We start from the raw sequence: 25,334 nt of genomic DNA on the forward strand, positions 1-25,334 counted from the left end.
CCTGGAATACATGATAATTTATACAAATAGGATAACTTTTTTTTAGATTTGAATTGTGCCCAATAAACTGTTGTATATGCTTTTGGAAGCACGTCTCTCGCCTGCTCAGTGTAACGAACTTGTGTTGTCCTTTTGTTTAGATTTAGTAATTTACCTTATTCATAGATTTCTTTCTTTTCCCTGGGTGATTTCTCCCAGGGTGGCGTTGCTGGTTTCCTTTAGTTTCTTTCTTTTCCCCCTAGTTAAAAACATAGATTATTGGGGTAGTTCCTACCCCACCTCACGCTTACCACACATGTTTCCTTTTTTTAATTTGGTATTTGTTGTTCCTCTGCTAGAAGTCTGTTGTGGCACTTTCTCCTCACAGACGAGGTCAGTGTAGACACAAGAAAGCATTACCGCTATATTGGTGTATGATGGTTGTCGGATGGGACCAACAGCCGGAGACCTTTGGCAGATTCCACGTGCAGCTCGTAGAGACGGGCGAGTGGCGCTGAATAAAACCTGAGAGTTGAACGGACATGAGAGTTTACCAGTCGAGTGTGCAACCGTATGTCTTATTACGCTTCTCAGCATTTCAATGGCTTTATCATGATGGCTCTGTTACTTTTTTTTTAAATTTTTTAAAGGAACAGAAGATTTCAATTCAAGGTAACCAGTATTTATTTTCTCCTGCTCCAAAGGGCAGTTTTGTTGCTTGAAATATCTGCTAATTAGAAGGTATTTCCACTCCCACTCCTTGTTCTCTGTACTGTGGTAATGTTGTAATCCTGCTCAGAGGATGTGTAACTATAGCCAGAAAGCACAATATTTTACAGTTTTTTTTAAATAAACGTTTGTGAAGATTAGAATAGAGCAGCGCAGCCTGCACAGACCTGGCCTAGATGTGATCGGTGTACAAAAATACACTTTACTAGATAAGTATCCTTTAGGACTGCATACAAATGTAATGTATGGATACATGTACCATTCATAATGTAGGGACCATCAACTTTTATAGGATACAAGATCTTTGAATGGATAAACCAATTTTCATTCATATAGACAATATTCATGTGTAGTACACAGCACGTATTTTGAACACCCTGTACCGTTTACTAGTTTGTATGTTTTCAACAGTGAAAAAAAACTCAACCACTAATGCTGTTTTCTTAATGGTATTTTTTTAATATGACGCATTTGTACAAAAAGCCATAGGCCTACATGTTTTGATAATAAACCACTTAATTTATTGTGTCAATAAAAGAACACTTGATGTGACAGTTTGTGGTGATTCTTGTTGTACCACGACAGTGTCTGCAGGAGTTCCAAATGGAAGAAACGCTACTTCTACCCCTCTTCCCATCTTATCCTCAGCTCTACACAAAACAGGAGTAAATAATCGAATGTGATCAAAAGTGTTCAGGGTGAAGCTCCACCTCCTTTTTGATCCTCTGCTCCACCGAAAGACTGAGGTTGGAGTCCGTCATCGGAAGACTGTAACTCACAAACACTTGCTTTTTGGTCTTCTTTGCTGCAAGACAGACAGACACAGACCGTTACCTCCCGTTTAGTTTGGATTGTAAAATTAATTGTTTGCTTTACAACACAATTACACTAGAGTCAGACTAAGAGGTTTGTGGAGATCTGAAAGGAATTATTTTTAAAAGCCTTTTTAGAATGACAAACACCGTAGAAAGCTTGCCACAACACGTCTGTGTGTTTATCACACATTTAATGAAATGATGCGAGGGTTGAAGATCTACTTGAAAAGATGAATTGACATGCGACCGGTGAAGAACTTAGTTAATAATTCAAATCCATGATATAAATCAAATGTACATAGCACCTGAATATCATGTGTAACAAGACTACATACAACTGTAAAATGGACAAAGAAAGTAACTGCCTGAAAATGCATGTTGTCATGTCGTTGAAAACAAAATAAAAAGTGAGTTTAAAAAAATAAATAATATAAATCAAATGAATGTCTAACTGACTCATGAATTCAAAACATCCGCGCAGCATTTTGAGAATTATTAGCATTTTACGGTTCAGGGTTTCTCAAATGAGCTCAAACATACAAATAACCTATTTAAAGATACAGAAAATCAAACCACATTACAAAAGTGCTCCAACGTTTTAGTAACTAAAAACGTTATACGTCATGCATGATTACCTAATCTCTGTGCCATAGAATTAGCAGCGGTATTGGATGGGTCCCCCATGACTAATGTAGATAATGGCATCGAATCCTGCAGACAAGAAAAACAAAACTATGTGTACACCTGCAGTTAGTGTCTTTTCAGGGGGAAAAAATAATGAACTGTCTCACATCCAAAATTCTGACTTTCTTAATATATCTATATAATAATAGAAGTGAAGGCAACAGATCCTGAACCCTGTTTTTACCCCTAGTGACTCCCGTCAGACAACAGTTCAGTTGTCTCCGGTTTGTGTTGTAGTCAGAGGACACTAAGCCATCGATGAGCAATAAACAACACACTACAATCTGTCAATGAGTATAGAAATAACAATTGAAATAAACAGCAGTGAAGTGTGCCAGTTCCTCAACGTCGTGTATTCTCGTTGTCAACCTCATCGGACTGTGCATCAACGAAAAAAAGTCTCAATAAAGTTAGAGAGATGAAAACAAGTCTTATATTTACTAATGCGTGGCCTAAAACAGTTTCTAAAAGGTATTTTTTTAAAGTCAATAATAAAAAATGTATAAATACACAATTGAGGGAAATTGTAGCCTTAGACACACTGTCACATTACACATTACATTATTACTCGTGCACTAAAGCAGTAGATCATTTATTTACTAGTTTATAACTACTGTGCAATGATTATTTACATTGTGAGGTAACTGGTTAATCGACTGATCACGTCTGATGTTTACGCGTGGCGTGAAATGATGGATAACGTCAGCAGCTTTAGGACCGAAACATCCCGTTCTACAAGCTCTCAGTATCGTTAAAACGTCAATTAGTAAAGTTGTTCCCCGAAATAAAGTGTAGCAGATCAACAGCCCGTGGTTTAAACGCGTAGCGTACAAGTATGAAGAGGCAATAAAAGAAAAGAAGCAACTCGTGTCCTCACGTATCTGCTGCCCATCGACACCGCGAGGTTGGACAGAACCGGACTGGAACCGACCCAGAGGAAGAACCCGCCGCTGAGCTTCATCACGTGGAAGTGTATCACCTGCTCCAAAATCCTCTCCGAGAAATTGTGCACCGTAATGGCCGCAGACGCCTCTCCGTTGCGTGCGTCGCTCATCCCCGTGCAAGTGCGCATCTACCGGCCACGGTTAACGTTAAAGCGAAGGCGCGAGCTACAAACAGAAAGGGCTACCGCTGCTTCCTGGTGACGCGAGAGCGGCAGCCCAAAGCAATCGATCGTCAGGACGCACAAGTGAACGTGCGCGTCCACGGCAACACCGAAACAGCTGGTCAGAGCCGGGAAAACGTTTATGATGAGATACACGATGAGAAAACCGCTCCCAAATCCCAGGTGGGCCACACGAACAGGATTAGTACGACCTTATCGTTGCAACTGGTTTACGCCATGAAACTACAGTGTGGTGATTGAAACACTTCAATAAATTCATATTGTCGCCATGAATCTATGGAGTCCGATCAGTCTCAATAATTGCAAATGCAAACAAAAAAAGTCACATATATATTTAATTTACAAATAAATGTGGTTGGAAGGTCGTCAAAATTATCAAAAACGCTGTTAACATGTCCGGGAACCCAATTCTGTGCGTTCACAATAAGATTTCCTGCATCCACCTTTAAATAGTGCAATAAAAGCTCTTTCTTTCTTCTTTCTACGTCGCCCCAGCGTCGCACGACCGAGTCTACTTTCTGCAGTAGTTAGACATGTAAATTACGTTAGTTTATCACTATATAATCATTTTTAGTTGTATGGTGACTAACTATTTAACTTCATGCCGACTCAACAGTAAAACATATTAATTAATACATGAATTTAGTATTTAGTATTATATCATAATAAATAAAAAGACAACTAGATGTGTTACAGGGTTCAATAACAAACCCTCTGATTCGTTGGCTGATTTTTGTCACTAGAGACAGTTGAGATCAAGTTACCATTAACGTTGGAGCGAGTAAATTAGCCTATTAGAATATTTAGGATTTTGTTATTTTGGGAGCAGTTAACACACATCTTTCTGATCGCTCACACATCTTGTTGAACTCGGGATTTGAATTTGTTTTATTTGATTAGTTTGTGCTTTCTGTTGCCTGACTTCATTTCTTAGAAACATTCATGTTTTAATCAAAATGTTCCCTGTAGGAAACATGTTCATCTACTTTAAATATTCTCCTCTTCTTCCTCATCCGTTATTCTAAGACGAGATGTCTCATTACAGGAGGAAGTCAACAACTGAAATCAGGCTTAAACTGCCGTTCACTATAATTTAATTTAATTATTTTAATTATTGAAATCACAGGTCTTAAGTTGAGCTACATGACGGTCTGGTGAGGTGTATTGTGGTATATTATTAATGTAATGCTGCTTATGCTTCAACTCTGTCTGTTTATTTATTTATCAATATTATTTTTAATTTCATGAATAATTTTGGCGATGGGTGTCCTTTTGTTTGGGGATTTTGAGCACCTGCCCCCCAAAATGTCTGTGCGCGTGCGGGGAGAGAGGGAGAGAGGGGGTGCCAACAACTTATTAAGTTGTATTATTAAGTTGTCTTAATAAGTTGTTGTGCCAACACCTTATTCCCTTATGGACCGGACGTAACAGTCCTAAACGTGGGGTTTAAATACCGTGATTTTGTCTCTCAATGTGGAGGTTGAATTATGATAAATACTTGTATACATTTTTTTCTTCGTTGGCAGCTGAATGGAGGTGACACGTTCATCTCAATTTAGAATCCTTTCCTAAACATGTTGAAGCAGTGCTGTAGTTCTTCACCTCACTGACACACTAATGCAGAAAATCTGCAATAACAAACCTAAAACCAGAGCTCATGAAAAACACAAAAAAACCTCGATCGCGTTTATATTCCATCAAAAGGCTTCAAGAAATCCGCTTTAATTGCTCTGATCATTTCACCTCTGAGGGTGTTAGATCACATGTATTTAAATGGAAACGCACGACGGTTATTATAATATTATTATTCATGTGATACAGAAATACTTTAAAGCTGAAACCGTTTGATGAATCATGAATTTCACCAAAATGAAGTCAATCACACAACAGTCCAACCTCAAAACAATCTTACTTTGAACCTCTGACTATGTTGCATCCGAAATAACCGTGTTTTTAGCGAAACACGGATACTTCGGATTTATGATATCCACATAAATATAGTTCAGATTGAATGATTTTAAACATGTGGAAACGTTGTGATATCACTCCAAAGTTTACATTTCATAAGTTTATAACATTTCCTTTAAATACACCTTTAAGTAAACAGTTTAATTTCTGGTGGTTTATTAATTCCCAACTCATCATCTAAATCTCACCGTAAACTCTCACATTGATCTTATAGCGCAATTTAAGACCTGTTATTTCGATAATTAAATTAAATACATACAAACATATGCCGCTTTTTTGGAGTTTAAGAAAAAGATGTTCACAAGTAAACTGTATTGAATGGGCATGAATCGCTAAAAAGAACATAAATAATACCGTAATCAATTAAAAAACGAGATCTATTTAATAAAAACGAGAGCACAAACAGGCACGCACGCGCGTTCTTAAGTGCCTTGGCAACGGAGCGATGACCCGCCCGAGGTTACTTAAGGTCAGCAGACTTTCTGATCGTTCCATTTGCACTTTGACTTGAACACGAACTTTAAACCTCTTGTGAAATCAAACTGTTGAAAGCGAACTCTTTGAGTTTTTAACTGCTGGACGAAATCTATCGATACGAATCTTGTTGGAGAAGTGAACTACTAGATAACAACTCTTGTGGAGCACAGAAGAGGCTGAAAAAGGCCCTCAGGCGGCTGAGCATCGCGGACGAGCACCTGCTGGAGGACGTCGGCTGTGATTGGGACCTCCGGTGCGCAAGTAAGACAACTTTCTGACCCCCTTACGCCCTTAGAAGGGTTCCCAGCTTACAAATGAGTACGATACATTGAGTTTAACGGTGAAAGAAGTGTGATTTGGTGGACAAAGACACTCAGTCGATGATTTCTCCCTGTAGGAGGATTATTTGCGGCGCGGGGTCAGTTAAATGTCGCGGGACATCTGCGGAATGTGTCAACAATTAGTGTAGAGCTTTTAAAACACTATTATTTCGGTTTTAGGGTATCAAATCGTCGAAGTTTAACATTGAAATTTGTGAAAAAAGATGGCGCTGAGAACGTATTCATAGAACGTTTAAATAGTGATCCGAATGATGATTCGATAGCGACGGCTGAGAGGCGACGTCACGATGGTTGAAACTTCTATGAATGTATTGTTGCACGCTGCACACACCACGTCTCTGGTATTGCGCGATGTGCGCGTGCTGCACCTCCTCACGCGCTGCGATGTGCAACTCATACACTGTCTGGTAGAATAAAGAGACATTAAAGAAGATCAAGTGGTTATGTTGGATCAATGCCGCCGTGTTTCACTGACTCACTAGTTCAATGCACATCAAACAGGTCCACGCTTTTTATTGCAAAGTAATGACACACATGCAGAATCCACGTCTCTGTCCAGAGCTCCAACAGTGGCTCAGTTGACCCGCTGATTAGAAGCTTTTTTATATTAGAAACCCTACCGCATTTTTTTTTGCCACATAAAACCATAACAGTAGGCAGGATATTATTTACATTAATTGTTGTATTATTATTGTTATAGTTGGTTTGCCATGTGTTATCTGTTCAGCTTGACAGAGGCAGAGCTGTTTCATGTTACGGTTCAAAGGACATGCTTCATGTGTGTTGGTGACTCCTTGTGTCGTGCAGTCATAGTTTTTGTGGTGATCAGCTGTCGACTTTACAAATTAAATATTTGATTATTGATTATGTAATCCAGAACTATTTCATGTAATGAGAGATCCTGACAGCTTTAATGTTTCCTTCAAAGCTGGTGTTGGCTGAGTCATGGAGCGTCCCGCTGAAGACTGCAGGATCCTCGGGGACAACCCCGGTGTTCTCCCCATCTGCAACCCCTCTGATGAGGTAGAGGTAGGTGAGCTTTATGTTGTGGGTGAAGGTGAGTTTCTTCCCCAGGCCTTCTTTGACGAGGAAGAGGAAGAGGAAAAAGAAGAGGAGGAAGAGGAGGAAGACATGGAGGAGGAAGACGACAAGTCCGACTGGGAGAGCTACGGATCTAGCTACCACGAAGAAGAGGAGGAGGAAGAAGATGAAGAGGACCCTCTCACCCAGAGGTGGCCACCTCAGAGCTTCATGACGGAGTTGCGACGAGTGCTGTCTCTCCCCCTCGCCTCTGATGTGGAACGTCCGGATTCGGTGGGTGAAGATAAGTTGCTTCCCTGGGCCTTTTCTGACGAGGAGGAGGAAGAAGAGGAGGGCGAGGTGTCCGACTGGAAGAGCGACGGATCCAGCTACAACTCCAGGTTGTATGAAGAGGAGCTGGAAGGGATGGACGAGGAGGAAGAGGAGGAAGAAGATGAAGAGGACCCTCTCACCCAGAGGTGGCCACCTCAGAGCTTCATGACGGAGTTGCGACGAGTGCTGTCTCTCCCCCTGGCCTCTGATGTGGAACGCCCGGATTCTGTGGGTGAAGATAAGCTGCTTCCCTGGGCGTTTTCTGACGAGGAGGAAGAAGAGGAGGAAGATGAAGATGACCCTTTCACACAGCCACCTCAGAGCTTCACGACGGAGTTGCAACAAGTGCTGTTTCTCCCCCTGGCCTCCGATGATCCCGTGGGTGAAGGTGTGTTGGTTCTCCTGCCCTCTCCTAACGAGGAGGAAGAGGAGGAAGAGGAGGAAGAGGAGGAGGACTATGAAGAGATGGCGTACCATTTGGACTTCGGGAGGGATTTGGCGTACTATGCTCTGGAGGCGGACAGGATGTTACTGGACATGGAGGAGGAGGAGGAGGACGAGTTCGAATGGGAGAGCGACGATTCTGGATACGACTCCTTGATGTTTGACGACGAGGTGGAAGGAATAGACTGGGAGGAAGAAGAGGAAAATGAAGATGGCCCTTTCTTGCTGCCCCAACCTTCTTCTCACGTGGAGTGTCCTGAAGATGCGTCAACCCCCGTCCCTCAGATGTCAGGAGTGTCCACCAAGAGGAGCAGGCAAGAGGACGACACAGGGCAGGTAAGTGTGAAGAGGCAGAGGATCGGTGAGGAGGACCACGTGGACACAGCCCCTTGTACTTCAGGTCAAGGCCCCTCCTCCACCAAGAGGACCAGGGAAGAGGACTACAGGGACTCAGCACCCTCCACTTCAGGCCTCGGCGCCTTTTCCACCAAGAGGACCAGGGAAGAGGACTACAGGGACTCAGCACCCTCCACTTCAGGCCTCGGCCCCTCCTCCACCAAGAGGACCAGGGAAGAGGACTACAGGGACTCAGCACCCTCCACTTCAGGCCTCGGCCCCTCCTCCACCAAGAGGACCAGGGAAGAGGACTACAGGGACTCAGCACCCTCCACTTCAGGCCTCGGCCCCTCCTCCACCAAGAGGACCAGAGAAGAGGACTACAGGGACTCAGCACCCTCCACTTCAGGCCTCACCCTCCCCACACACAGAAGATACTGGCAGTGGGCTCCAGACAGCGACTCGGATTGAGAGTGACAAGAGGCCGGTAAGTATGAAGAAGGCAGAGAAACGATGAGGAGGAACACACCCCTCCTCCACTTAGAGGACCGGAGAAGAGGACTACAGGGAGGCAGCACCCTCCACCAGGCCTGGTTTTCTCCTCAAAAAAGAGCTGAGCAAAGGACTAAGTGGTTTCCTCCCTCAACTTCAGGCCTCAGCCCCCCCAATATACTGACATCGATTGACAGCGACATTCTGCTTGCTGCAGGATGTAAAACCTTTGTTTGTCTGGTCAGGACTAAAAAAGCCCCAGACAGCATTCCCTCGTGTTTAGCGAAGTTGGCTATTGGTAGCATCTTGCAGCAGAGTTTTTACATGAATCTTCTTTATGGATTTTAAGTTTGCGACCCGTGGCAGGTAAGTTTGAAAAGACAGAGGAACAGTGAGTGTCCACCAAGCAGGCCAGAGGATGACAAAGGATGGGGTCAGTGAAAAGGCCGAGGAACAGTGAGGAGGGCGACGTGGACACAGCCCCTTCTACCTCAGGCCTTGGCCCCTCCTCCAGATGACCTGGAAAGAGGACTACCTGGAGGCAGAACCCTCCACCTCAGGCCTCAGCCCCTTCTCAATGAAGTGGGCTCCAGACAGCGACTCGGATTGAGAGTGACATTCTGCTTGCTGCACGATGTAAAACCTTTGTTTGTCTGGTCAGGACTGAAAAAGCCCCAGACAGCATTCCCTCGTGTTTAGCGAAGTTGGCTATTGGTAGCATCTTGCAGCAGAGTTTTTACATGAATCTTCTTTATGGATTTTAAGTTTGCGACCCATGGCAGGTAAGTTTGAAAAGACAGAGGAACAGTGAGTGTCCACCAAGCAGGCCAGAGGATGACAAGGGACGGGGTCAGTGAAAAGGCCGAGGAACAGTGAGGAGGGCGACGTGGACACAGCCCCTTCTACCTCAGGCCTTGGCCCCTCCTCCAGATGACCTGGAAAGAGGACTACCTGGAGGCAGAACCCTCCACCTCAGGCCTCAGCCCCTTCTCAATGAAGTGGGCTCCAGACAGCGACTCGGATTGAGAGTGACATTCTGCTTGCTGCACGATGTAAAACCTTTGTTTGTCTGGTCAGGACTGAAAAAGCCCCAGACAGCATTCCCTCGTGTTTAGCGAAGTTGGCTATTGGTAGCATCTTGCAGCAGAGTTTTTACATGAATCTTCTTTATGGATTTTAAGTTTGCGACCCGTGGCAGGTAAGTTTGAAAAGACAGAGGAACAGTGAGTGTCCACCAAGCAGGCCAGAGGATGACAAGGGACGGGGTCAGTGAAAAGGCAGAGGAACAGTGAGGAGGACGACGTGGACACAGCCCCTTCTACCTCAGGCCTTGGCCCCTCCTCCAGATGACCTGGAAAGAGGACTACCTGAGGCCTCAGCCCCTTCTCAATGAAGTGGGCTCCAGACAGCGACTCGGATTGAGAGTGATACTCATCCGAGCAGATGAGTACCTGTTGTTTCCTCCCTCCAATTCAGGCCTCGGCCCCCCCACACACAGAAGATACTGTCAGTGGGCTGAGAGCAGCGATTTGGATCGAGAGCGACATTCAGCTCGCTGCAGGATGTGAAACCTTTGAGTCTGGTCAGGACTGATAAAGTCCCAGACAGACAGCAGGTTGCATCTTGCAGCAGAGTTTTTACATACCTCTTCTTTATTAATTTTAATTTTGATTAATAGTTGATGCTATATGCAGAGACCAGAGGTAGGTTTACAGGGTATGGTTGTTATTCTGTGTTGTATTTTCCTTCATGTCGTTTAGATGTCTTCACCAGACAAAGGTAAGTATAATAACATGCATACCAAACCTGAAGTTTCCAGAAAGTCTCTATAGTCCTTATAGTTAAGAACCCTAAGGTGAAGGGGACTGAACCAGACAACGCTTATCCAGGATCCCCTTAACGACGGACAAGATAAGCCAATTACAGGACCAGATGAGAAGGATGGAGGACTGCAGGACCAGACGAGAAGGATGGACGACTTAAGAGCGGCTGGCACCCTTCTTTCATTGGGCAAAGTAAGTAATCCCTCACTAAGACTAAAGTTCAATCGTTGGAGGCCGGATCCAACTCAACAATGTAAAGGTTGTGTATTTGAGCTCAAAAGTTCTCATCACTTGTGTTTGTGTTCCACAGGACGAGACCCCTCCAGGCTTTGGTCTCACTCCTGGGACAGATGAGAGAGGAAGTCAACCTTATTGCATCTTCTCAGAAATCAAGAAGGAGACGGACGTTTCAGGCTGAAGAAGAAGGAATAATTCTAAATATGTTTAAAGTTTTTCATTTGCCTCATAAAATAAATTCTGTTATCGTAAACTCTTTTTCTCTTGTTATCTCTACACAATGAAGTTATTTAAAAATTGGAAATACCTACATTTTTTAAAATATTGGGTAATGAATCCAACCCAAAAGCCGGCCCCTCATCCAAAGTAATGACATTTTTTTTATATTTTGTGGCCTTACTGACCAATATTTATTATGATTATTTTGACACGGTGGCCTTTTTTTATATTTCTGCTGAAATATTTTTTCCCCACAGTGGTTTTATTTGTAATACTGGGTAATCAATTATTGCAAAAATGTATTCAACCATATTCCTGTGGGGCTAATCAAAAATCATTTTCCTTAACCTGGGTTAAAGAAAATGTTATAGTGTGGAGTGCACCAAAGATTTGACTTTTGTCAGGTTTCTTTGGACCTTTAAGACAGATCATATGTACACTGATTACAATGTAGAAGCATCCACTTCTTACAGGGTTGAACTGCCCCAACTAGTCAACAAAAAGTTAATACCAAATGCATTTGTTAAAGCGTTAATGCAAGATAGCATTGTCAACTTCTTCCCTACATGTATTTCCTTTTAGTAGTCCACCAATCAATCAAAGGAATCACACACAACTGCAAATAAATTACTATTAGATTTCAAATAAAATACAATTAAGAGTTACCGTACCTCAAATTGGGGCAGGACATTTAAAACAATTACTCCACTGACAGTAAGATGCAACAGAGACACAGTCCAGTTTTAGAAGTAAGTCCTGATCTAATATTCTGTGACCGAAATGCTGTTCAATCACATTAGTTTAGCAGTTTTTAGTAGCCTGGCAGGTTTCTACAGTAGTAAAACAGTGAAACAGCTGTGAATCCACATATTTACAGTAATGTTGTGCACTTAAAACATCTGTCTGAATAATTTTTCAGTTTGTCTAATAAGCCACAAGAAAAAATTCCAATGCTTTCTTGCTAAGGAATTAATTAAGTGTTTAATTAAAAAAAAAGAAAAAGCAGACAAAGATTGGTCTGGAGGTGAACCCGGCATGTGGCGGAGGGTCGGGTACATATTGCAGAAACACTTTCAAGTAAAATTCATATGTTCAAAATGTTAAATAAAAGTACAAGTAGGTATCAGGTATCAGCCTCAAACTTGACTAAACATCTAAATAGGCGCAAAGGCCTGTTTTACATTAATATTTATAATTGGATTATATTTACTTAAATTTCAGTTGCAGCCAAAAAATGTGAGCAAATATACTGTTGGGTACCTTAATCTATAATTATATAATTATAGATTTACTAATTACTTACTAATTACTAATTTTCTGATGATATTCTGAATCTGCAAAGCAATTAACGTAAATCAAATTAACTGAGATAACTATTTAATGAATGGAACATAACCAAGTCTATTTAAGCCAATTAATTCATTTCCAGAGAGACATTGTTCAAATTAAGTCTTGTAATGTAACTGACTTCATTAATTAACAAAATTCACAACATCTTAACTTCAGCTGTATAGTTAAGCCTTGAATTAATCTTTGTTTTTCAAGGTTTTATTAGCCACAATTACAACAAATATCAAGATGCATGATGAGAGCAGCAAGTAATTTACTTGACAAATAACTTCTCTCTCTCTTAAAGGGATATATAACAATTGAGTAAAGTTTAGACATTTTTAAACTAAGCGTCTGAACGCAATTAATTGTATTCTCTCTGATCCTTGTGCACAAAAGAATCAGGCATTATTTTGGATTTTCTGAAGTGTGTTCCAGAAAGTTTTCCACCAGTTGGTTGAATTCATCAGCGTACCTCAGGTGGATATTGTGTCTACCCTCTGGCATCAGGTGTAATCTAGATTTGGGACAGAAAAAAAAAGGCTATACACATCACATTTTCTTTTCCCTGAAATTCAGGTATTTCTCATATTGTTGATGCTTAAACATCTGTGCGCACGCACACGTGTGTGTGTGTGTGTGTGTGTGTGTGTGTGTGTGTGTGTGACAGGTCTTACCGTGATCCCTGTATGTGTTTGAGGAGGTGCTGTGGGTGGAAGCTGGGCACCATGGGGTCTTTCTCTCCATGAATGACGAGGGTTGGACAGCGGATTAGCGGCAGCAGCTCCAGGCAGATACTCCCTGACGGGAGGACGTTTTATCTTAGCATTTTGGCTTTTGTCGTTTCCGTCTGAAATCTACTTGAACATACCAAACCGGAGGAGCATCTGAAATGTATTCGCCACTGGTTTCTCGTGTTAAAGGAAGAAAATATCTAAATATCCTCAATCCTAAATTCATCCGCTACTGCAAACCTACAGTTGTTACACATTATCAACCTTTTACAAGCATCAATACCACAGCTTCCTTGATAATATCTGAATGTATTTTCACTTTTAACTTCACCCGCGTGCTGATTGGGAAACCACACGTGGTCCGTACCTTCAGGTCTTTTTGCAAACTGGGCGATCCCGTCCCCCCAGGCCTCCCAGGTTTTAGCGAAGGCTTCTGCTCCGTACACCTCCTCCATGGGCTTCCTCATCTTCGCGCTCCACTTGGAGACGTCCCGGACCGCTGCGTGGACGCACATTGCACAAAGATATGAATGACTAAACCGGGCACAGTTCACACGGTGTTGGGATTACACTGGCAGATTACCATCGTAGAGCTCCAGGTCCTGCTGGGAAACAAAGGCATTGGCTCCCCATACAACCATCTTGCTGATGACGTCGGGGTTCTTCGCCGCCGCGATCATAGCGGTGATTCCTCCGTCGCTCCACCCCAGCAGAGAGAACTTGACAAATCCCAGCGCCTGGCAATAAAATGAGCTGTAGTATACGTCCCTAACAGAGTCCGTGTTAGCTTTGTTCTCCTCATACAATTGGGGGAATAAAGCACATATTTGGAAGGTAGTGAATTGAATACAAGGTAATACAGGGTTTAAAAAAACTGCTGTTAACATTTGGCTGCTTGATCCACTGACAGCATGGATTAATAAACTGTCAGGATTATTATTGTTAAGCACAGTGTGGGAGCCTCCCGTTTACAGCAGCCACTCAGAGATGAACCAAGTACAGATCAAAGGAGGTATTGTACATTTTAAGGTGTCATTTTTGCTTTCTTCACAGTAACATGCTGTGACCTTTTTTGTTCAAATCCATTAAGTGCATCATAAAGGAAATACAGTATCTTCCTTATTATTATGAAACCAGTTGATTTAACTGGTGGGACAATTTAGAACTTCATTATATATTTATTTCAAACGTTTTCCCTCCACACTTTTGTTCTTAACTTGCTTAAAAGTTTCCCTCCATTGAGTTTACAACACACGCTCTCACATCCACACACCCATGTTACTCTCAGTAAAGCATGCGATTCACAACGACACCCCCCACACGGCTGATGGATCGGACCTTCATCAGATCCACCGCGTCCTTGGCGTCCCTCTCAAAGAAGTCCGAGGGGAAGTCTCTATCCGGGGGGCGCGATCGCCCGTAACCACGGGGATCCCATCCCACCACCGTATGGCGCTCCTTGTTAAGAGACTTCAGCTGAGGTCCAAAGTCAGTTTTAGTGCAGCCTGCGGGAGAAGAGGACGCACGCGTCAAGGACACGAGGCAGAGAGCGTGTTAGTGTGAGAAGGCCTAAGAAGAGGCATGTTGTTGTTGTTGTTGTTGTTTTTACCAAGGGCACCAGGAAGCAACAGCACAGCGTGTTTCCCTGTGCCGGTCTGCTCGTAGTACAGATCCACTCCATTAACACGCTGCTTGCCTGAGGCCACCGAAGAGCTGTGGGGAAGCAGACAAGGCACACCGTTAGCCGATGAAGTCGTTGAAGTGGAAAACACTGGCTTTATTTTACAGTCAAAGCGAAACCAAATATGAGAAACTACAGCAACATGACGTATGACAGAGCTGTGTTGTTCTTGTGTTTTATAAGTAGGTTGTGTGCCAGCTATGTGGCCTCGGCCTTCTGTCAACGTCAAAGCGTTTTGACCTTGTTTCTCAGTTTGCACCTGCAGGTCATTGAAGACTTGCTGCTAAACACGAGTCACGCTGTGATGAGGGGCCTCTGACAGCAGGAAGCAGCAGTGACTTTTCTTAGATATTGCACAAGGGAAAAAGCTTCTGAGAGGAAGTTCTGTGTACTCACTTGTGCAGGTATTTTGATAAGATCCATTAGCCATTTGGCTTCCACTAATCTTTGTTCATAAGGGGATCAAATCTACTTAGTAAGTAGACATTGAGTGAGTAAACATTGCAACAACAATTTTAACGCTGGAAAAAATGTACCTGTCCAATTTATATTATATTACTTTAGGATTTGTAGATTTGGCAATATGCGTTCAGTCTCAATGGTTCACTTGACTACTTAATAATGGGGCTCAATTTCAATGAACGGATTGTTATTCCCCTTTAAATGTAAATATACAATCTAACATGGTAGAACTGTTAATGCAAATATGTCACATGCACTACACGCCACCTAGCGGCAATAAATCAAACAACCCTTGAGGGAAACTGGACGAGCACGCCGCAGACAGCCGGACGGGCTTTTCCTGCTCGTCCTCTGCAGCGCCGCGGCTCGTCAGGCCGGTTAACAAGCAGAGGAGCGGCGGGCGGGCGGGCGGAAGTTACCGGTTCCGCTGCGCGGCGGTCGTGACTCTCCTCACGTCGCTTCTGCAGCTAAAGAAACGTCCTCGGAGTAAAAACAACGCCATTCCTCGGTCTTCCGTTGCGGGCGGTTAAAGATTCAACTAAACTTGTGTCTGACTGACGTCATTTTTGCCAAACCGGAAGTCCGTTTGGCACTTTCCGCCTCGTTTTATTGACACAACATTTAGAGCGAAAGTACGAAAACGAACCGAAAGACAAACATTCACAAACAACTTTCATTTATTGAGTCTCATATTCGACACGCTGGCACATATTTCTGTCATTTCCTAATAAATTGAGACAGCGAGAGACAGTCGTTAAATAACTGACACGTGTGACGAAGCATCGTTTTCCAAACAGACTCCTGAAACACAGTTCAAAGTCATATTTAAAACAAATTACCCAAAGACCAATGAAAGTCGTGAAGTTCAGTGTGTTACAGTGAGCCCAGTTATTGATTAGCAGCAAAACAAAGTACACACAAAAATATGAATACAGTTCATTCTTATGGGAAGTGGATGTGGGCATTTCACAGCAGTTCAGCTGTTGATTCGTCCCACTAAAAACACAACTGAACCTCAGACGACGTGAAAGAATCCTCTGCGAACTGTAAATATCTGTAAGAAAATATTTAATAATTTATCATGTGGATGTTGAGAAAACCCCAGGATAAGGGAAACCATTCAAAGTCACTAACTCTCAGTGGGATTATCATCTGAGCACCAGCAACGTCTGAACCAAGCTTCGAGGTGCTATAGACATTATAATAAAAAACTTAAATTTCTATTTAATGGGGGGCACTTAAAGCAAGGTCAGGGATTCAGTGCAGACCAAAGTGTTGGAGCAACAACGCACATTTCCAAAATACCCAAAATCTCTCTGGTTTCAGGTTCTCGATTGCGAGGATTTGCCTTTCTGTGTTAATATTCTGCGGTTGAAACACATTACTTTGATCTCTGTCACATCGCATAGGCCATTCTTTTCAATAAAATAACCTATTACTCAACAAATCGAGATAACGTTCCTCAGATTGAGTCACGAATGAAGATAATTAAGTTGCAGAAATGCTGAGTAAGGGTTTCACAGTGTTCTGTTGCATAAATCATAACTCCTCTGCTGGCCGGGTTAGAAACAAACAAACCGACATCCATCTTGAAAGTAACTTCTCGAAAGAGACAAATAGGATCGTCGACATATCACCTCCTTTAACACATGCCCACTCCCCCCCCGGGTTTCTTTCTGTGTGATGTGTGTGTTTATGAATGGGGTTGACCCGCTGCTAGATGAGCTGTAGAGGCCTATTTCTCTGAGGCAGGCAGCAGGCTTTTTGTAAACGCCTCCACTCTCCTCTGCCTGTCACGGCGTCTGAGCTGTGCCACACACTGAACCGCACACAGGAACACGACACACAGGAACACGACACACAGGCGACACGGCCGGGCTAAAAATACCGTGATCGGCGCAGAGCCGTGTGTTGAAGATGAAGCAGAGTTTACTGGAAACGAAGTGACTGATGCAACTGGATGTCCAATGAGAACCAAGACAACACTAAAAATGAATGGGTGATTTCTCGCTTCTGAAAGAAAAACTATTCTTGTGAAATAAACAACTGATACATTAGATGTCAGGATTTGCAGCTTAGTTTTGAAGCCAACCTACCATCAATGTTAGCGTGCTAGATGGATTTCAATGATATTCGGCGCAGACATTCTTAGTCCCCGCAGGATGAACCCTATACTGACTTGGTTGACCCCCTGACCCCCTGACCAGGGGGTTGAAACTTTTGTTTTAGACTCAAATCAGAAGTTTATCTCAAATAAAATTGTTTACTGCTAAATATGTAAAACATACACCTTAGAAAGAGCATTGTTTATTAATCATCATTATTATCATGTAGCTAAAAAAAGTTTTGCAGCCTAAGCAAACATCTCTATAACTATCATTGCATTTTCACAGATATATTGCTAAATTCTTTTTGTATCTATTCAACCACTTTCCAAGCAAACAGCAAGAACAGCACAGAGACCATTTTAAATACAGAGCAATTCTATGTGGAAGGACAAAAACTGTTTTGTACTTTTAAGGAGTTTTGTGTTCATGCAGGACACCATTAAAAAGTGTATTTAAGCTAAATGGGCAGATTTGTAGTTCAAAGACAACTAGCCTGTCATACATACCTTGAAAACATTATCTAAATTGTGATTTATTGCAAGAGGCATGTATTTTGAGCATCAAGAGGAGGTGCTCCTTTTACGGTATCTCCTCAGCAGAGAGGGATAGCCGGTCTTGACCCACTGTTCTTCTGCCCTCTGGCCCTCAACCATCTTTGTCTTTCTGGCATGTGGCTATCCGCATTCCCGTGACCCAACTCTAGGCCTAAATATAAACAAGCAGCTAAGGTCACATTACGTAATCTCGAGCAGTACGTTCCCAATACAGAAGCCCTGGGAGCGCAAGCTGTGGGCGCGTCGAAGGCTTTATGATACCCAAATGACGGGATGCAGTAACGACCAGTGAGCGAGCTTCAGCAGCGCAGCTACACACTTCTGGAGCACCAGCTGACACACAACTTTAAAAAACCCGGAGAAAAGAAACAGGCTGACATGGGTAATGGGATAAATAAGGTACAGTAGTAAATCTCCAAACCCCAAAACTGCCTGTGATGACCATGGCGCATGCTTGTACTTTCACAGCCTCTTCTTCCCTCCTTTGACTCCGTTTCTAACCGTCTTCAGGTCCTGCCTCATCTGTATCTCGGAAATATCAAAGGTGAGATGTCCTGGCTTTGCCATTTGCGTGAAGAATTAATTTTGTTTTCAGGATAACATGGCAGAGTGTGTTTCAGTTCCTCATACGGAGGGGCATGTGGTGAGATGCTACGCTGAGCTCAGTTTCTATAGAGTGGAGAGGTCACAGAGTAGAACAGAGCGATTGAAGTAGTGTATTTTGGTGTGAAAAACCCCCGGTTACACTGCGTATTTGCCGGTGAGTGTGTCTGTGCAGAGGTTGGTGTGTAACCGGCTTGGGGAAATAACTTATTTTGAGGGTTGCTCGGAGCGTTGGGGTTGGTGTGGGAGGGGATGCCCCGCCGAGTGGGGGCGTCCCTGTTGCGAACTGTATTCCAACTCTTTCCGTACAGCAGCAAATGCATCAAAAATCTGTGCTCACGTTTAATGATGGAAAAATGATGTATTACTTTTTGTAAACATGACGGAACAAACGTTCTAAAGGAAATTGGACACCTTTTATTCCGGCTTTTGATCTTCTTTGACTCAAAAATTTCGCGGAATAAGCAAACACCGTCATACAACGAACGGCAAGTGGGAGCGAGTTTGACAAATAAAGTCAAACAAAGGCTTACGGTGATAAAGTGATACCTTAGTAAATCACAGCCATTTAACAATTGTATCGTTAAACCCTTCCGAGAATGAGGGGAAAAGTGCAGCTTAAGAAAATGTTCCATCTCAGCTTTCTTGTAGGCTACTTTTGTTTTTTAAGTTCTTTGGTCATGAAAATAAACGGACCAAATTTATTCAAAGATTTAATTATGTGATTTTAAGTTTCCTTAACCGGACAAAATTCTATTTTGCGTTCAAAGCTGTGATAGAAGTTACCTGCTACCATGCTAAGCTAGTTGCATTAGCTTTAACAGGAGTTAAGAGGTAACAGCAGTTCAGCGTAAACTTGTTTTTATTCCACGTAATGGTTTATGGCTTTAGCTACTGTCTCACTACTCACTACTCACTACACTAAGATGTTGGTTTACCAAAATGGATACGACATCAGCTATAGGAAAACCTAAATAATGGTATTACATGATAATAATCAGACTGTTGTACAACAAGCAGAGGTTGTGATTTGGCCGTTTAGGGTATAGTGTCACTCATCTGTGCTCAGTATGGGGGGGGGGCAGGTGTTGGCACCAAGATACCCCATTAAAATATTGAAGCTATCTCATGACCGCGTAAACATACTCGTGGACTTTTTTTTATCACCTTCAAGTCACTGGCGTACAGGTTGAGTTACATAATCAGATTGTGCTTCCAATGCAGCTATATTTAGGATTCATTCACTCAGATGTTCATCTATTTTCAAGCCATCCATTGTATCAGTTGATGCTTTGCAGTATGAACAAACTCTCATGTTAAATTCATTTGAAGAGGGTTCAGTTCAGGCTCACCTTGGTCTGGTATAGGTGGAGTCAGCATCCTGCAAACTTGCAAAGCGTGAGATAAATGTGCTCAAGAAGGTAGAAAACATCTGGCTTCCTTTTAAAGAACAAATTTGATTAGACCAATTACTGTTTCTTGCTTCTGGGCCAAGCTGTTGGACTGTTTTAGAAACATTGGTTTTCCGGTTTTTCTTTCAGTTCAAAACCGGAGCAAAATCTTTAGGCTCCATTCGTTTTGGAGAGAGGGGGTTATTGTCGTTGGGCAAAAATGCTTAATTTAGTCTGGGCCCTACATGGGGGGGGGGGGGGTTTGATTGGATGGACGGACGGGTTGAGATGATTGCTTTTCTTTGCAATCCGTAGATGCGCGAGACGGGCAGCTGCTGGCGCAGCACAACATCACCCACATCCTGTCCATCCACGACACAGCTGCCCCCATCCTGGAGGTGAGCCGTCCTCCCCGAGTCTCATGTCGGCCCGTCGGACCCCACATTAATCCAGCCATCAAATACACAACCTCCCCTGAGCTCAGCGCCGCAACCTCAGCGGACCTGTGGTGCCACTCTGTCTTTTTCAGACGGAATGTTTTCGTTGTTTGCGGCAGCTATCATTTTATTTTGTTATATATTCATTTGTCTTTTGATTTGTCCAAATAACTGATTATTATTTGCTTGGTCTGAAAAGAATAGGGAAACAATTCTGTCCAACTTCCCCAAAGCCTGAGGTGACTTCCCATATTTGAGAAGCTGCAACCAGTTGATTTTCAGTACTGTATATTTGAAAGTTGACTCAAATAATTGATCATTTATCATATTTCAGCTCTCCTCTTCCTTGTACCCCTCTTATCACCCAATCCATTTGTTACATGAGGCCATTTTAGCTGTGTATTGAAATGAGAGAACAAACGGTTCAAAGTAAAATACAAAAGTCAGATTTTTGTCAAAGGCCTTTGAAATAGACCTTCATTTAGTGTGCAGGGCACATGCTCTTATTTAGAGTTTTGCATGGAAAGTCCTTTCATCATGAGCCTGTCAGATGACCTGGAATCCACCAGGTTTCACAAATAAGCAGTAGTTCTCCCATAAAGCCATTCAACTGGGAGACATTTTTCACACATGGTGCTTTTAGCCGCTCCTGGTTCATCAAGTCTTGAAAGTGGAACTACGTAAAAAAGAAAAGGTTCCTTGCTTTTCACAGCTGCATTGAGACGATGCGATTTCTGCATGAAAGGGACAGAAATGTATTTTTCCTGTGCATACCTGAGTGAGTGTGAGAGAGAGCAAGAGGCGACTTACTGTGAAAGTAAATGTGCTTTTACTGGTTTCAATTATGTAATCGATGTAAACGTAAATGTTATTTCAATTGCTAAATCTGTCCTATGAGAAATGAAGTTGAAATTAGAGACCATGTTAAGAATATTAGCCGAGGACTCGTTTTATTTTATCGTATTGCAATGAACCGGGATGAACTCTCCCGGTCCGCGAACAAATCGTTTCTCAAAAATCTTGGTCATTGTTGTCTGCTTTCACAACTTTCCTCTTTTCTTGTTGAAAGCGAGCATGAGAAGTGTACACTTTCTCCAGCAATGCTCGTATCTTTCATTGAACTCTGAAGAGAAACAGCAAATTGTGTAACAGTATCGCTACCATAACTGGTCAACCACCAAAACCTTTCCACGACTTTGGACCTGAAATCATGTCAGACTCGCTGAGCCTTCTTTCAGCTGCTCTTTGATCACAGCTGCTGTGCAGATGTTTAGTCTTGATTGGAGGATTGTTTACCACATTCACACATATGACACAGCTTTTTGAGCTCTGTGGCGTGATGACTCAGGTCGGTTTGACCAGATGGGACCGTGCATTTGCATACCTAACAGTCAAACTGCTGACTGATTGATTTCTTGGAAAAATGATGGTTCTTGATAAAAGAAGTTAGAACTTTCAACCACCGACTTTTAAAGGTGGAACGTGCTCCTTGTGGTTCACCATGAGGCTCTAATAAGCGTAAGAAAAAGTACACGGATGGTCAGTTTTATTGAGCAAAATCTGTGTTAAGAAAATGAACTTGAATGCACGTCATTTTGGAGCACACTCATGCTTCCTACCTTTGTGGGTTTGTCGATGATGCAAAGTAGCGGACTTGTCAGCATGTCTTAGCGTAACCTGACCTTCTCTGTCCAAAAATACAACTTCACATACGTGAGAGTTGCATGTTCCTCCAATCAATGCATGTCCGTTAGTGTTTAAGCATGTGTGTGTGTGTGTGTGTGTGTGTGTGTGTGTGTGTGTGTGTGAATGATTACTGCATAAGACTGTGCTTGGCGTACGTGTGCGAGTGAACCTGTCCAGAGCGCACTGTGTCCCAGAGGGCCAAGGGGTTTTTGCAGCGGCGCAGTCATAGCGGGACAAGGTAGTTTCTGTGTGCAGCATGTACCATCAGCTGCCAGGTGCTCAGAGGGACAAAAACACACACATTAATACGCACGCACACTCACACAGGCGACCGTATCACTATGTCTTGACCTGCCATGCCAGCGGGGTCAAAGTTTTCGGAGACCCGGGGATCAAACAGATGCTCTGACAGGATAGGAAACCCTTTTCACTGTGTGTGTATGTTTTAGATTAAATGGTTGAGCAAGTGTGTCCGCAGAAAGAAGAACACTTCTGCCCTTTTCCCCCCCGTAGGACATGACGTACTTGTGTATATCTGCTGCTGACCACTCTAAGCAAAACCTGTGAGTACTTACTGGATATTCAATATATTCAGCAACGTGAGGTTCAATGTTTGAAAGTTGTACAATATTAGATGGTTGTATACCAGCTAAATGATGTTGCATGAAAATAAAAGTCCAGTAAGAGCCTTATTTGCGTTTTCATATAAGTGAGTGTTTGTATTAACTTCACCCAAATCTTTTGATTCATGGAAGTAAATCTGCACAGAACCGCTCTTCAACTCATTAAAGCACCGTACACCAAAAGACTAAGTCAAACCGTTTGGTGTCTTATGGTTGGAGGGCAGGTTGTTTTATTCATTATTTTAGGGAAATAAAAGTGCAGAATGAAGAAAACAATTGAATCAAGTGATTAATAGATAAATTAATTCTCGGTGGTTTGATATCACATTTCCACAAGGGTTCAGTACTTCAGAGACAGCATCATGTTTATCCACGAGTCCCGGATGAAAGGAGACGGATGCCTCGTCCACTGGTGAGTGATTTCTGTACATACGTTCTAAATCTTCTATTTGAATCATCAAAAAACACTCAGAGAATTTCCATCTTTTTAGTAAAAACCATACGTCTTGTTTTAACTGCACTGAATAACATAATAACATTCTTACAACCGTAGCTCCATTTAAACATTTTTTTCACTTTACATTTATTAACGATACAAAACCGGTTACATTTGCATGTGAGTATGATGAAACAAAGCAGCACAAATATCAAGATGTATCATTAATTGCCTTAAGATGTGTATTATTTGCAGACCTTCATACTTTACAATACCAATTTTCATTTTGAACCACATCCAAACACAGCAAACGGGAAAAACAAATTCTGCTTAAAGCTTTCAACCAAGCAAGACAAACACAAACATCCACCCGAATGCTCAGGTTACAGCGTAAAAGAGATCCGAATATGTGTTGGTTTGAAACAACCGGCAGCCCGTTGTGACGCGGCGCTGTGCTCTCAGTGTGGCAGGCGTGTCCCGCAGCGTGACTCTGGTGGTGGCCTACATCATGACGGTGACGGGCCGCGGCTGGGTGGAGGCTCTGGCGGCGGTGAGGGCGGCTCGGCCGTGCGCGGGGCCCAACCTGGGCTTCCTCCGGCAGCTGGAGGAGTTTGAAAACACAGAACTGACAGAAGTGAGCGACACCCCCGCTTTAGCATCACTAACGCTACACACACACACACACACACTTTTAGCGGTAGCCATCGAAGGCATCTCCCTAATGACCTCCCCGTGTGTCCGCTCGAGTTGTTACTGGCGGGGTCCGCCGTTACTGAGTGGGATTCAAATGGAGGGACTGACAGAAAATAACGCGACCACAAATCGGACTTGATGTGGAAGTCAGTATGACTGTGTTGGACGACGTTGTTGACCGTCCTCCTTTATAAGGCAACTTCACCTGACGATGTCAAGTTGGTTTCCCTCTCGGCGTCTACCGACGGAGCAGCTGCTAAAAGAGCAATTTATGGCGTTTCAACGCCCTCCCCCCCAGTTGAGTCTCAAGCCTGCTTCCACTTTTTTTTTTCTTTTTCTTTTACAGATTTAGTTTTAGTTGGGCCTTTTTGACGGTTAGTTAACAGAGAAGGTGCAGACAGGAAGCAGGGGGGGAGGGAGGGGTGGAACGGGCCTCAGGCCTCCGCGGTCACACTTAAACTGTGGACGTTAGAGACGCAGCATATGGGGGGGGCACGCGCTGTCACCGCTGTCAACAGTCCGCGTCAATTCTGACAGGGACCAACTCCACACACACTTCTGATCAAAACCAGTTGGCTGTGGTCAGATGTGTGAACGGTTGCACCCAAACCCCTCTCCCGCCAGTGATGTCACTGTGTATACGTCTGTGTAACACCTCTGAGCTCAGGTTGGATTTGTCTGTCTTGTCTCCCTCCATCACTTCGATTCGGCCTCAGCGGTCGTGTAGTCATCTGACTCACTCTTGCGCTTGTTCTGCTCCCCCCCCCCAGTATCGGGCCTGGTGGAAGGACCGGTACGGGAAGAACTCGATCAACGATGATGAGGAGGTGAAGAACCTTTTAACCCAGAAATCCAGCAGCAGCAGCAGCAGTAGCAGCAATGGTACCATAACGACCAGCATCTCTCCTGCCCTCGGTGCAGGGGGCACCTGAAGCAATGTCTCCTAAAGGAAGAAGTAGCTGAGGGAGGGACGGGCTTCTATCGGAACATTGAACCCACCTGGACCAGACCGCCGTTGGCGATCCTGCAGAGAAAAGACGAACGCTCTGTATCAAAACGATAACTTAAAATCAAGTTTGCAGAAACGGCAAAAAAAAGTCATGTGTGAGAGTGTGAGGGGGGGGATTTTTTTTATGTTGTCATCTTAGTCCCCTTCGTCATGTCATGTCCTCTAACTGTCAAAACAACATGCAAGGGCAGCCAAGCATGACATGCAGGAGGACATGCATAGGAAATATGTACATTCAGTCCACAGCTTGAGCACATTTAGCAGCATTCACTCACGTTATGATGTGTCTTCTTCTTGAAATGACTCTTTTCTTACAGTGTGCAAACAACGCAATCATCTGTCTTGCAGTAAAACTGCATATTTTTTTAATCTAATCACAGTTTTATTCCTAATGTATTTTTTCTTTTGTATTGTAAAATAGAGTTTGTGGTTAAATGAGATTCTCAACTATGCTATTATAAGAATGATTAAAGTAAAAAGCAAGTTTGTGGGATTTAATAATGTACACATGCGAATTAGCATTGATTGAATAAAACATCAACAAGTTGAATTCATCAAGTGAACA

The 25,334-nt window shown here is 43.1% G+C and overlaps 4 protein-coding genes across 5 annotated transcripts; 2 read left to right on the plus strand and 2 right to left on the minus strand.

Moving 5' to 3' along the window:
- Positions 1–1,146: 1,146 nt before the first annotated feature.
- On the minus strand, positions 1,147–3,487 carry LOC144411396 (proteasome assembly chaperone 4-like). Its single transcript, XM_078107900.1, has 3 exons — positions 3,085–3,487; positions 2,159–2,234; positions 1,147–1,513 (listed from the first exon to the last, which is right to left on the minus strand). Exons 1-3 carry the CDS (start codon positions 3,277–3,279, stop codon positions 1,392–1,394), a joined length of 393 nt encoding a protein of 130 aa, XP_077964026.1. The 5' UTR covers positions 3,280–3,487; the 3' UTR covers positions 1,147–1,391.
- Positions 3,488–5,575: 2,088 nt separating this feature from the next.
- On the plus strand, positions 5,576–11,057 carry LOC120824300 (uncharacterized). Its single transcript, XM_040185020.2, has 2 exons — positions 5,576–6,039; positions 7,048–11,057. Exon 2 carries the CDS (start codon positions 7,065–7,067, stop codon positions 8,721–8,723), a length of 1,659 nt encoding a protein of 552 aa, XP_040040954.2. The 5' UTR covers positions 5,576–6,039; positions 7,048–7,064; the 3' UTR covers positions 8,724–11,057.
- Positions 11,058–12,532: 1,475 nt separating this feature from the next.
- bphl (biphenyl hydrolase like) lies at positions 12,533–15,991 on the minus strand. The gene is made up of 7 exons (XM_040185021.2): positions 15,649–15,991; positions 14,696–14,799; positions 14,425–14,591; positions 13,670–13,823; positions 13,454–13,585; positions 13,030–13,153; positions 12,533–12,869 (listed from the first exon to the last, which is right to left on the minus strand). Exons 1-7 carry the CDS (start codon positions 15,729–15,731, stop codon positions 12,761–12,763), a joined length of 873 nt encoding a protein of 290 aa, XP_040040955.2. The 5' UTR covers positions 15,732–15,991; the 3' UTR covers positions 12,533–12,760.
- Positions 15,992–18,129: 2,138 nt separating this feature from the next.
- On the plus strand, positions 18,130–25,327 carry LOC120823720 (dual specificity protein phosphatase 22-B). Of its 2 annotated transcripts, none has more exons than XM_078107903.1 (7): positions 18,130–18,290; positions 18,360–18,435; positions 20,201–20,283; positions 22,522–22,571; positions 22,969–23,043; positions 23,530–23,701; positions 24,531–25,327. In XM_078107903.1, exons 1-7 carry the CDS (start codon positions 18,270–18,272, stop codon positions 24,690–24,692), a joined length of 639 nt encoding a protein of 212 aa, XP_077964029.1. In that variant the 5' UTR covers positions 18,130–18,269; the 3' UTR covers positions 24,693–25,327. The 2 variants fall into 2 exon arrangements, with proteins under 2 accessions (XP_077964029.1, XP_040039886.2); XM_040183952.2 differs by having other exon boundaries at positions 18,402–18,435.
- Positions 25,328–25,334: the final 7 nt, after the last annotated feature.

Source organism: Gasterosteus aculeatus, chromosome 8, assembly GCF_964276395.1.
Source record: "Gasterosteus aculeatus chromosome 8, fGasAcu3.hap1.1, whole genome shotgun sequence".
Taxonomy (NCBI): Eukaryota; Metazoa; Chordata; class Actinopteri; order Perciformes; family Gasterosteidae; genus Gasterosteus; species Gasterosteus aculeatus.